The 13648-nt window shown below is 41.1% G+C and overlaps 1 protein-coding gene across 1 annotated transcript in view; it reads right to left on the reverse strand.

Annotated features, from left to right (window-relative positions):
- nell2a (neural EGFL like 2a) overlaps positions 1-13648 on the reverse strand; it is a gene marked incomplete at its 5' end in the record, with an annotated part of 291752 nt that overhangs the window by 136144 nt on the left and 141960 nt on the right. Inside the window, 2 exon segments of the mRNA XM_037683642.1 lie at positions 9447-9575; positions 10515-10620. Coding sequence (XP_037539570.1) covers positions 9447-9575; positions 10515-10620 — 235 coding nt within the window.

Genomic DNA, 13648 nt, shown 5'->3' on the forward strand with positions numbered 1-13648 from the left:
ATGTTTATTTGTGAACCATTCCATTGTAGATGTGTCTTTATGTTTTGGATCATTGTCTTGTTGGAAGATAAATCTCTGTCCCAGTCTCAGGTCTCTTGCAGACTCAAACAGGTTTTCTTCCAGAATGGTCCTGTATTTGGCCCCATCCATCTTCCCATCAATTCTGACCATCTTCCCTGTCCCTGCTGATGAAAATCAGGCCCAAACCATGATGCTGCCACCACCATGTTTGACAGTGGGGATGGTGTGTTCAGGGTGATGAGCTGTGTTGCTTTTACGCCAAACATATTGTTTTGCATTGTGGCCAAACAGTTTGATTTTGGTTTCATCTGACCAGAGCACCTTCTTCCACATGTTTGGTGTGTCTCCCAGGTGCTTGTGACAAACTTTAAACAACACTTTTTATGGATATCTTTGAGAAATGTCTTTCTTCTTGCCACTCTTCCATAAAGGCCAGATTTGTGCAGTGTACGACTGATTGTTGTCCTATGGACAGACTCTCCCACCTCAGCTGTAGATCTCTGCAGTTCATCCAGAGTGATCATGGGCCTCTTCACTGCATCTCTGATCAGTCTTCTCCTTGTTCCAGATGAAAGTTTAGAGGGACGGCCGGGTCTTGGTAGATTTGCAGTGGTCTGATACTCCTTCCATTTCAATATGATTGCTTGCACAGTGCTCCTTGGGATGTGTAAAGCTTGGGAAATATTTTTGTATCCAAATCCGGCTTTAAACTTCTCCACAACAGTATCTCGGACCTGCCTGGTGTGTTCCTTTGTCTTCATTATGCTCTCTGCGCTTTGAACAGAACCCTGAGACTATCACAGAGCAGGTGCATTTATACGGAGACTTGATTACACACAGGTGGATTCTATTTATCATCATCAGTCATTTGGGACAACATTGGATCATTCATAGATCCTCACTGAACTTCTGGAGTGAGTTTGCTGCACTGAAAGTAAAGAGGCCCAATAATATTGCACGCCCTACTTTTCAGTTTTTTATTTGTTAAAAAAGTTTGACACATCCAATAAATTTCATTCCACTTCACAATTGTGTCCCACTTGTTGTTGATTTTTCACAAAAAATTAAAATTTTATATCTTTATGTTTGAAGCCTGAAATGTGGCAAAAGGTTGAAAAGTTCAAGGGGGCCGAATACTTTCTCAAGGCACTGTATCCAGCTGTTATAAATTTGTCATAACTTTAGAGTTAGGTTTGGGCTAAAAGATGCAGACTTTCATGAGGGCTTGAGAAAGCTTAATTTACCAATAAAATGTACAAAACAAAAAGTCTGGTGTGGCAGCAAAATAACAGAGCACAAAAACACAGAGGAGAACTGGACAGGGTGTGGAATCACAACGACTGATTCCAGATGAGTGAGCGCTGAGAGAATTATGGACTGGGGCTGATGAGGCGAGTGGAGACAGGTGAGACTAACGTCGAAGGGAACCGGTGTGTGTGTGTGGACTGACAGAGGATGAATGGTGACAGAGAGAGAGAAAAATGGGAAATAAACAAAAAAGAATTCCTAAAAATTTAACCAAAAGTAAAACATGGAAAATAAACATTAAACAATAAACTAAATAACAGAAATCAAAAAACAATTTAAAAAAGCTGATCCAGATGTGTTTCATATTAGAAAATAAAAAAAAATCTACAAAGAATGCTTTGTCATTTTTATAACAAAGTAACAGCCACTGTAAAAAAGAAATAATAATAATAATGTTGTCTCCCTGCTGTGGTAATATATGCTGTAATGCATTCAACATTGTATGATAAGTAAAATAATAACACTCCATTATGGTACGCCGTATATAAAAATACAATCCTATTCCACACTCTGACTCTTTAAATGTTCTACTTTACAGAGTAGCATTTTGTAGCTTACATTTCCCACATGAATGCATAAAAAGCCTGAAACAGACGGTGTTTATGAGCCCTTCTGACAGGGCTGTTTTAAAGTAGGACATTTCAAAATCAAACAACAATGGGAGACGTTCCTGCCTGCAGTCCTCAACAAAGCTGAGATGAATAATGGTATTATCTCAACACGTTGAACCACACTGATGGTTCAATTTAGAAACAATCACACAGTCTGTCACTTCCCTACAGCGTGCTCCTCGGTCCAGTTCTGTCCTAAACACATGCAGGCATGCAGCAAAACAGGGCTTCAACCTAACTGTTCAGTGGACATGGAAAGAATGGAAAGACTGGGCTGTTTTTCTGCTGGGGAACTCAGCTCTCAGGAATAAACACAGGCTTGCACCTGCACACACACACAAAGTTACACTAAGGCAGTGCTAGTATCCCCCTGAGTTTTCCTTTCTGCTGTGTCTATGAAAAATTCACACAGAAATGATCTCATCAGCTATTTTGAGCCCATCTCTGACCCAGGAATCTTTTAAAGAGCTAGTATATGTCTCTGCTAGTTGTGATGTTTGCGCTTGCATTTGACGAAACCCACAAAAACTGTCATGAGTGTTTGTGTGAACATGAAACAGACGAGTTCTTCTCTTCTAAAGTATCCCTGTGTTCTACACACACGAAAAAAATCTGCCTCCAAGTTGGACTTTTCTTCTCATCTTACTCCTGCTCTGCCGAAACTCATCTGGAGCTGAGAGTACATGACTCCGCTTGTCTTTCTGCACAACTCACACAGCCACAAAATGGTCTGTCTATTAAGAGGACACAAGTATTGGCTCTTCCACCTGCAGGATTTGCAATGGTTTGGCAAGATTTCTTTTATTCTTCACAAAGGACACACACACAATCATGGAATAAGCAAGTTACAGAAACAGGCCGAGGGAAAAAAATCAATTGCTTTTGAAAGAGCTCCATCAGCAAATTGAGTCAATTTCAGGTTTCTCTGTGAAGTCTCTGATGCAAAGCTCACCACAAACACGCCATCCAATTTCATACAGAGAGACGGTCTGCTCTTAAGATGAATAGTCTGGACCTGAAGTGTTGATGTTGGACACACAAGACTTTGTACTTACTTTCACACAGGTAATGAGATGGGCTCCTCCACCCTTATTTCTACAAACAACAAACCACTGAAAACGTCTGAGGTCTTTGGATGTCAAGCATGCAGCAGCAATGACTGAAATCAAATTGTCTGCAGAAGAACAGAGTTTTAATTGATTTTTGAGTTTTAATTTATAAAAAAAAAAGCAACTACTGTATATTTCTTCTCATGTTGGTCAAGGACGTGTAAAATGCGCATGACTTCCTTAAACCACATTATTTGATGTAGGCACACGAGTTTCTGGAGAGTATTATTTTCTGTAAACGTTCGTCTTAAAGCAACGACTGGCATCAACAAACCCAGCGCCGAATGCAGCAGGTCTCCCAATTTTCTGCCTGATCAAAAATTAATGCTGCACCTCTTTTAAATGCGCTGCTATCTGACAGCTAAATAACATTTCATACATAGTCGGGTAACGGCTGTGACTTGTGAGTGTCACTGCACGATCTGTTCCCGGACAAAAAATAGTACATTAATTAATAAATATATCTGCACCAGGACAGCGGGACCAGAAGCACGATCTGTACAGTGTGCTGGTACTCAGGGCGCAGGAGTGGTGCGCCCAGAATCTTCCTATCTCTTGTAACGAAGAGGAGCTACTGCGCATGTACAAGTTTTAACGAGAGTCTATGGGCTAAGATTCTTGCGCCCCCCAGGACGGAAATATGTCACCAGTCAGAGACAAAGTTTTTGAATGACAACTCATCATTAACTATAAAATATTTATCTTACACAACTAAAAAATATATACATATATTTCAAAATATTTTATTTTATTATTTCATTTTTATTTAATTTTTTTTAAGTCTTCAGTATAATATGGTGAGTGGTGTGAGTGGTGGGGCAACGCCCTAGCGCTCAAATGAGCAGTTGCCACTGGTATTATCCCGATATTTATGTTTCCCTGCCATTAAATGCATATGTTGGATTGTTTTTATTGATGTTCTGTGATATTATTATGAGCAAAAAGCTGGTCTGTTTTACAAAACACAATAAGTTCATAAATTAAGCCCCTTTTTCTGTTGGTTTGAAAAATGGGTGACTGCGCCTGGACAAGGTTTGCTCAAACAAACGAACCAGTCAGTGATTGACAGCCAATGTTGTTGGTTAGAGTGGTGCCCTTTACTAATGTCACCACTTCACACTCAGCCCTGTGACTACCTCGCTTAATGACTCAGAGGATAAATTGTGGTATGCTGACTTTAACCCTGCTTGTTTGTCAATGCATAAAGTTCAACAATGTCAAAAAAAGGCATCTCAGGTTCGGCATTAAAGTGTTTTCTACCTTCAGAAAGCAGATGTTCAGACATCATTAGTTTAGATAATCCAACAGATAATCTCACAGTCTAGTCAAGATGACAGCTCTTCAGCCTGGAGCCAATTTTAAAAGTGATTTCTGCTATCTTAAAGAACTTCACTCTCAACATTAATGAATGGTATTTTATTATTTTTAAACCAATTGTAACAGCAGAAAAACACGGTTCTCTGTGTAAATTACCATAAAATTAAAGTTATGGCAGTGTCCATCCATCCATTATCTTTTACCCGTTTCTTCCATTTGGTGTCACAGAGGTCGATGTCCAGTAATCACTGTGCGGGGGGCGGGGTACACCCTGGACAGGTCTCCAGTCCATCACAGGGACACATAGAAACAAATGTGACAAACAACCATTCACTCTCTCACTCACCTAGAGACAATTTAGAGTTACCAATCAGCCTAACATGCATGATTTTGGTCTGTGGGAGGAAAACGGAGTACCCAGAGAAAACCCACGCATGCACGGAGAGAACATGCAAACTCCACCCAGAAAGGCCCCTGGACCAGTGTTTGAACCAAGGACCTGCTCGCTGAGAGGCAGCAGCTCTGCCGGTTGCGCCACCGTGCTGCCCCTTTATACATGCTCACATCATGTAAATGTTTCCAAGTTTTAATGAAAAGCTAAACTTCACAAGAAAATATTTATTGCATTATCTGTGATGACAAAACTAGAACTACTTGATCCTGATACAATTAGTTGTGCAACTGTAACTCATATGAGGAATGTCATTTTTAACATTAGATAAAACTGTGTCAGGATTCATGTTTGTCAAAATTATTATTCACAAAAACACTTATAAGGACAACAGAAAGAATGCCTCTGGTATCAGTCTGCAAACTTTGTAAACAAACCTGGAATCTCATCTGATTTAACATTTATTTTCCTAACAGAGCACTTTGCTCTCAGACTGCAGGTTTACTTGTGGTTCCTAGAATTTACAAAAACAGAATAGGAGACAGAGCTTTCAGTTATCAGGCTCCTCTCTTGTGGAACCAACTTCCAATCTCTGTCCGTGAGGCTGACACATTATCCAGTTTTAAAACTAGGCTTAAGACTTTCCTTTTTGCTAAATCCTATAGTTACAGTCGGCTTGGGTTTCCTGAGCTGTCCCTTAGTTATGCTGCTATAGGCTTAGACTGCTGGAGGACCAACTGACCACACTTTTCACTCTGCTACTGTCTTTGCTTACTCTGCTCAACCTGTTTTGTATTTGTAATTATTTTTTCTATCCTTAACATGTGTTTTTTTTTGTCTTTCAGGTACACCTGGACCTATATGTGGATCTACCATTCTGTGTTCATCTGTCTCTCCTTTCTGTCCTCTCAAACCAGCCGGTCAAAGCAGATGGCTGCTTGTCCTGAGCCTGGTTCTGCTGGAGGTTTCTTCCTTTAAAAAGGGAGTTTCTCCTTTCCACTGTTGCCACTGTGCTTGCTCAGGATGGGAGACTGCAACGAAGCCAAGGTTCAACTTGTCTGCTGGATTCCTTAGATAGAGAACTTTACTAACTGGCTTTTATGTATGTGAATGTTTCTGTAAAGTGCCCTGAGACAACTTTGTTGTGATTTGGTGCTATATAAATAAACTGAATTGAATTGAATTTATTGAACTTCCATCCATCCATCCATTATCTTTTACCTGCTTCTTCCATTTTGGGTCACGGGGGTCGCCGGTGCCCATGTACAGCAATCACTGTGCGAAGGGCGGGGTACACCCTGGACAGGTCTGCAGTCCATCACAGGGTCACATGGAGACAAACGAGACAAACAACCATTCACTCTCTCACTCAGACCTAGGGACAATTTAGAGTTACCAATCAGTCTAACATGCATGTTTTTGGTCTGTGGAAGGAAACTGGAGTGCGTGGAGAAAACCCACGCATGCACGGAGAGAACATGCAAACTCCACCCAGAAAGGCCCTGGGCTGGGATTTGAACCGGCGACCATCTCGCTGTGAGGCAGCAGATCTACCAACAGAGGCACCGTGTAGCCTTTTTTTCAACATTATTTACACAAACTATCTGAAAGGTTCTGTTCATTAAAACACAAGGTTTGGCTTAGCAATTGAAAAACAAAAATATCTTTAGATGTAAGTTGATCCATCGTAAAAGCTACAGATTGACTTCCCCATACGTAAATAAAATGATAGTCTTTACCATGCAGACTCCCTGGAGGTAGACACCTGAACTAATGCACGGATCGGTAAATAAATGTGAGACCTGCTCAGCTTGGGCATCATTGCTCAGATATAAGGCATCCTTGTGACAGTAACAGAAAGCTGTGCAGCCTGATTAATGCCCAAGTGTCATTTTGATGAAGTTGATGGAGTATATCTGGCAGTCAGGGTTGGGTCTGACGTACAAACAGGCTGAGACAGTTCTCACAAACAGCTGCTCCACAGCAGCGCACACTTTGAAAAGACGAGATCAAGAAGGCTGTATGTTGACGGGGCAGCTGTCAGGGTCACATAAAGAAAAATCTGAATTACTTTGATGCTTGTTGTTTGCTCACTAATGCAAGGAATACACAGGTAGCTACAGCTGCAGGAAAGTGTGGTGATAAGATTTTTCTTTAAGATGCACCGAGTAAAATTCTGCACAGAAAATGCAGATGTTCAACTAAAGAACAGTCAGCTTTTAGTGCCTGAAGTCCAATAACAAAATGAGCTGTTTATTGAGGAGTGCAGGATGGTTTTCATTTTTTAAAACAGGGTGGGGGTGGGGGGGCTTTTAAAAAGCAATCAAGAAAAACACTCTGAATAAAAGAGGAGGGTGGGAATAATTAATTGCATGGTGTTTGACTTCTAAGTGCAACACGGTTGAAAACCTCTGATCACTCACTTGTGATTAATATTGAATTACCCTTCGGAGCACATTTTTATATTAACATCCCATGTTGTGTTTCAACCATTTTCCTATATGTTTACTGTATGGTCGTGGAATTTTGTGACTGAAATCAAAGGTATATGCAGTCAAAGGTTTACATCCACTCACCATGTGAATTAAAATCCTAATTATATTACATTTTTAATCATTTATTTGAACTTGTGTTTTCCCTGCATAACGCTGGGTGGATATTGGTATACTCTTCTTGATTGAATTGGTAAAGGTTTGGGAAAGTTCATTTTAATTGGTTGGGTTTCTGGCCTGGTCTGAGCATTGTTCACTAGCAGTTTAGGGAAGGTCATCACAGAAGCTTAATCTCAGCCTGCTTTGTTTATATTGGGACCCAGCTGTGTCCATGTTTCAAACATGTTGCTGGTGATTTGAGGTGAAGTTAAATAATTTGAAAGTAGTTGTTGTTCTTTATTATTCTATTTGTTTAGCTCAGTTCACTGGTGCCACAACATGATGCTACCTCTGCCATGCTTGACACTTGATAGAGTGTTCTTAGATTTGAAAGCCTCATTCATCCAAACATTCTCATCACTGTAGTCAAATAAATCAATTTTGTCCTGTCAGATCATAAAAAGTTTTCTCCAGTAAGTATTTGGCTCCTCCATAAGAACAGCTGTAAATTTCAGTCAAACCTGAAGATGTTAATTTGGAGCAGGATATAATTTATTCAGTTCCTGTGGATGTAAATGTTGCTTTTCTGTGGACAGTGAGTTTCAAGCAGCTTTCAGCTCATGTAGGTTTGAGCATTGGTGGTCCTGAACATCCCAACCAATAGTGTCTCCTTCTTATGTCTTCACTGAGCTTCTTGGACTTTCTCAGTGTTCTGAGTATTGGTCAAACTTTTTTTTATGACAGCAAACAAAAGTACGGTAACACTTTACAATAAGGTACACAAAATTTGATTAACTACTAGGGAGCGTCTCAAGAACAAATCAGGAGCTAATGAGTAGTTAGCCAGTACTCACTGGGGAACACACAGAATCAGAATAAGCTTTATTATCATTGTACCGGGATACAGTGACATTATGTTCATACAGTCGTCCGAAAGATGGGCAGAGTGCACGTAGCTGCTGCTACAAGAGCATGGCCTCTTATTCTTTATTAGAATACTTTTTAAGATAGAAAAAGGTAAAAGGCCATGAGGATGGATAGTGGTAGTCCCCTAATAAGGCTTGGTTGTATGTTCCCCAGTAAGTACTGGGTAACTACTCATTAGCTGCTAATTCGTTCCAGAGGCGTTCTCTAGTAGTTAATCAAATGTTGTGTATCTTATTGTAAAGTGTTACTGAAAGTACCACCTGGAGTCCATCATGATTATTAATAAGTAGTTAACGGGCTCTGTCCTTGTCAAGTTAATACATTCCAGAATTTTAAACATCACTTCATAACAGATTTAAGTGATGATATGTCTGTATTTGAGCCTGTACGTACAATTCTGGAAAATTCTTGAGAAAAATACAATAAATTCAAACTTGTATACCGAGTTCTTGTTTTTTCAAATAATTGAAGCTATATAATGTACAATATCTCATCCTGAGAAAAGAATGGTTTAAAAATTATCACTAAAATCCAAAAGGGACTTGAGTGTCCATGATGAATGTATGTAAACCTCTGATGACAGCTGTGTGGAGTGATTTTTAGAAGCATCCAGAATGAACAGCAGAAAACACTTTTATTCTGAAAGCAACAATGTTGTGCAGTTTGTGTTAATTTAGAGATGATCACTTTGTGGAAAATAAATCTAAATTGTTTGCACTGGCATATCCAAAGCATCTTTTAAGATTTAATATAAAACCTTCCAAGAATTTAAAACTGGCACAGATCAACTTCTCATTGTTTGACTGAAAGAATGAACAAAGTTCATGTCCACCCAGCTCTGTGAAGTTCTCAGATGTTTCACCTTCTTATGTCAGTGTCACATGTTTTTGTAATTGCACTTCAGTCACAGCAGAGTTACAGGGTTACCTTGAGCTCGAGAACAAGCAGTCAGAGCGCCATGACTGATCTGCAGATTCTCCAGAGTAAAAATAAACATTGATTTATCACTGCCTATCCCAGAGAGGCACAATTTCTTCTTTTGACCTAATTTGATACAACTCATCCACATAAAACCAAATAGAAATTTCACACAAAGTATTGCATGTTCGATCCTGTAGGCACTGAAGCTTTATCTAAAAGTCTGGGTTTGTTACTGGGAGCCGTGCTGTACCTTCACAGTAGGCGTTATCATCTCGCAGTGGGTGGAAGCCATCCTTACAAACACAGCAGTCTCCTGCCTCCAGGTTCACGCAGTCGGAGTGCTCCACACAGCCGTGGCCCTCCGAGCAGAAGTCATGACCTGCAGGAGGCACGGGGAGGAAAAGGTTGACTCACAGAAGAGAGAGGAGGCAAGTAGTGGAAAGGTTACAGCATCGTCTCAACCTTTTTTCACAACACTTTCTCTGTGGACTCGCTCAAAGCTAAAAATGGGCAAAATAACCTTTTTTTTCCCTCTTTTAACTTTTACAAATATGTTTTAGATTTAAATTATGTATAAGTGCAGTGGAGTAAAATGAAAAATATTTGAATTAATAATTACAATTATCCCAATAATATAAAAATTGAACAAATAAGTGCATGCACACTTGCAAGTTTTTAACAATAATAAGGTACAGTAATCCCTCGTTTATCACCGGGGATCCATGCCCTGAAGACCGGCAATAGGTGAAAAACCGCTAAGTAGAAATACAAAGTAGTAGTACAAGTAGTAAGTAGTAGTTTATTTTAGCATTTTATATATAAATATATATATATATATATATATATATATATATATATATATATATATGAAGGCGTTTTAAACCCTTCCCACACTCTTGCAATGTTTTATGTTTCTAAATTCTGAAGCTCTAAAAGATCCGCTCTGCACAGAGAACAGCTGGTCAGCTGCAGCAGGAAGTTCATCCTGCAGCATCAAGGGCTGCACAAAGCTGTAGGAGGTGCTAAATAATTTAAAACAATTAATTTTAAATAAAAATTCCATGCAGATCATGCGGCTCATCAATCAATCAGCCAATAGTGTGTCATACCCAATCTTATTTTGAAAAACCGCAATAGAATAAGTCAGCGATAAACGAACCATGAAGTAGCGAGGGACTACTGTATTGTATTTTCCTGAATGTACCATGAACTGTTACACCTTTTCTTCACATACATCTGTAATCGGGACTTTAAAATGAAGGTTTCCCATCATAACTGTTCTTCAGAGAGTTGTTAAAGAGGATAGTGTGAAGACTACCTCTGCAGACTTTACAACATCTGCTGCTCAAAGCGATCTGCTCCGACTCAGGGCAGTTGAGTTCAGGACAAGGCTCACTCTGGACCACTCGATGCATGCTCCTGTCCTGTGAAGAACAGACCAAAGTCCCACTTTCATTTTCTCTCCATCTGAGCATAATTATCTAGGTAATTGTTTAACTTTTCACATTCATTTAAAATGGGGACGCATCCCCTAATTGACTAGGTTCAACAGCTTTCGATGAACTCTACAGAGCTAGAAAAGGTTGCAGAAAACGTTGGATGTAACTTGGACCCTGTGTACATAATTTTGTTCCACCACATGTGGAACGACAATAAAGAATCTCTGACTCTGACTCATATGTTTCTCTCTTGTCCCACTCTCCCAGTTCCCCGTATGTTCATTATAAACCAATGTAAGACTGGTTATTCACTTTTATCTATTCCAAATTAGTCCTGGAGTAGAAAAACGTCTTTCTTCTTCTCATTGTTTAGTATCCTAAGCAGGTTACAAGATGATTCATGGTGTGTCTTCATTACAAGCAGCAGACAGTGATACAAACCTTTACAAAGTCCCTGCCTGTGTGTTTAGTTTGTGTGAAATGATTAGGGACTTCCTTTTCCCGTCATGCCGGTGGCAAGCCTCTCTAATGATCTCATCTATGTACCTTCAACTTCTGCTAATTCAGACTCATTAAAATTCTGAGATAGCAGAATGAAAACAATTAAATGTATTTGTCAATTTGGATGGCACTTTTGCTTTTTATTATCTAAACCAGGGGTCTGCAATCTGTGGCTCTGGAGCCACATGTGGCTCTTTGGTTTCTCTGCAGCGGCTCTTTCAAGCTTTGACCAAAACTGACATAAAACTGAATTATATAAGATGTTATACCCACAACAAAAAATGACTAGTTTTAGTGGTTTTCCTGTCATTTCCTTTGCAAATATGTGGATACTAGTACTAATACACAGAGTAAATTATACTCACGTTAACTTTATACTTTATTTCATCAAAGTAAGATACTCAATTACTCCATTATAAAAAAAAAAAAAATAAGCCTGCACAGTGAATCGCGACCTTATCGTGGTGGAGGAGTTTGTGCGCCTGAATGATCCTAGGAGCTATGTTGTCGGGAGCAATTATGATTGCCCCTGGTAGGGTCTCCCAAGGCAGATTGGTCCTAGGTGACAGGCCAGACAAACAGCGATTCAGAAGATTTTTATGGACAAAACAAAACAAGGAACTCAGTGTCCCTTGCCTGGACGTGGGTTACCGGGGCCCCACCCTGGAGCCAGGACTGGGGGAGGGGCTCGTCAGCGAGCACCTGGTGACTGGGTGACATGGGGCCCGGTTGGGCTAAGCTCGAAGAAGCAGCATGGGTTTACCTTCCTGTGGACCCACCACCTGCAGGAAGGGCCATAAAAGTCAGGTGCATGACGCTATGGACAGTGGCCGAAGGCGGGGAGCTTGGTGCTCTGACCCTGGCTTACCAAAGCTGGCTCTTGGGACATGGAATGTAATCTCTTTGGCAAGGAAGGAGCCTGAGCTTGTGCGCGAGGTTGAGAAGTACAAACTAGATATTATTGGGCTCACCTCGATGTACAGCATGGCTTTGGAACCGATCTCCTTGAGAGGGGCTGGACCTTATTCCACTCTGGAGTTGCCCATGGTGAGAGGCGTCGAGCTGGTGTGGGTCTACTTGTAGCCCCCCGACTTGGTGCCTGTGTGTTGGAGTTTTCCCCAGTAAATGGAAGGATGGCTTCCCTTCACCTTTGGGTGGGAGGACGGGCTCTGACTGTTGTTTGTGCCTATGCGCCCAACTGCAGTTCAGAGTATCCAGCCTTCTTGGAGTCCTTGGCAGGGGTGCTGGAAGGTGTGCCAGCTGGGGACTCCTTTATTCTGCTGGGGGACTTCAATGCCCATGTGGGTAATGACAGTGTGACCTGGAGGGGCACAATTGGGAGGAATGGCCTCTCTGATCTGAACCTGAGCAGTTTTCTGTTGTTGGACATTTGTGCTAGTCATAGTTTGTCCGTCACGAACACCATGTTCGAACATAAGGGTGTCCATAAGTGCACTTGGCACCAGGAGGTCCTAGGTTGTAGATAGATGATTGATTTCATAGTCATGTCATCTGATTTGCAGCCTTTTGTTTTGGACACTCAGGTGAAGAGAGGAGCTGATCTGTCAACTGATCACCACCTGGTAGTGAGTTGGATCAGATGGCGGGGGAAGATGCCTGATAGACCCGGTAGACCCAAACGTATAATGAGGGTTTGCTGGGAATGCCTGGTAGAAGAACCCTTCTGAGAGATCTTCAACTCACACCTCTGGGAGAGCTTTAACCGCATCCCAGCTGAGGTGGGGGACATTGAGTCTGAGTGGGCCATGTTCCGTGTCTCGCTTGTTGAGGTAGCTGCCTTGAGCTGTGGCTGCAAGGTTGTTGGTGCTTGGTGCGGTGGCCATCCACGAACTCTGTGGTGGACACCCTGGGTTAGGGAGGCTGTCAAGTTGAAGGAGTCCTATCGGGCCTTGTTGGCCAGTGGGACTCTGGAGGCAGCTGAGGACTACCGGAGTGTAGCGGTGTGCAGCCTTGGCTGTTACTGAGGCAAAAGCTTGGATATGGGAGGAGTTCGGTGAGACCTTGGATAGAGACTCTCGGTCAGCTCCGAGGAGATTCTGGCAAACCATCAGGCAGCCGAGGAGGGGAAAGCAGCACTTTACTAACACTGTGTTCATTGAAGGTGGGGTGCTGTTGACCTCAACCAGTGATGTTGTTGGGAGGTGGTGTAGAATCTAAGAAACTTTATTAATTGGATAATCTGTTATATAATAAGGCCCAAGCAAATATGTATTTTAACTTACAACAACTGTGTTCAACAGAACTTGTTTTTAACAGATTCTGAGATGTGCTTGAAGTTGACCTGTACTTGTTTATCTTTATCTAAAAGTACCAGGAATTTCTGGGCATAAGATCAACTGCTTATATAAGAATGTGTCCCATCAGAACTGTTTTAACAACTAGAGTGTTTATGTCAAGGTGACCTAAGAAGAATTTGTTTCTCAAGTTTCGTTTCTTTTTAACAAAAAAAAAACGAAGTCCAGATGACATGATTCAACCTTTTTTGTTGTTA

This window comes from Nematolebias whitei, chromosome 10 (assembly GCF_014905685.2).
Source record: "Nematolebias whitei isolate Nwh7 chromosome 10, NemWhi1, whole genome shotgun sequence".
Classification (NCBI taxonomy): Eukaryota; Metazoa; Chordata; class Actinopteri; order Cyprinodontiformes; family Rivulidae; genus Nematolebias; species Nematolebias whitei.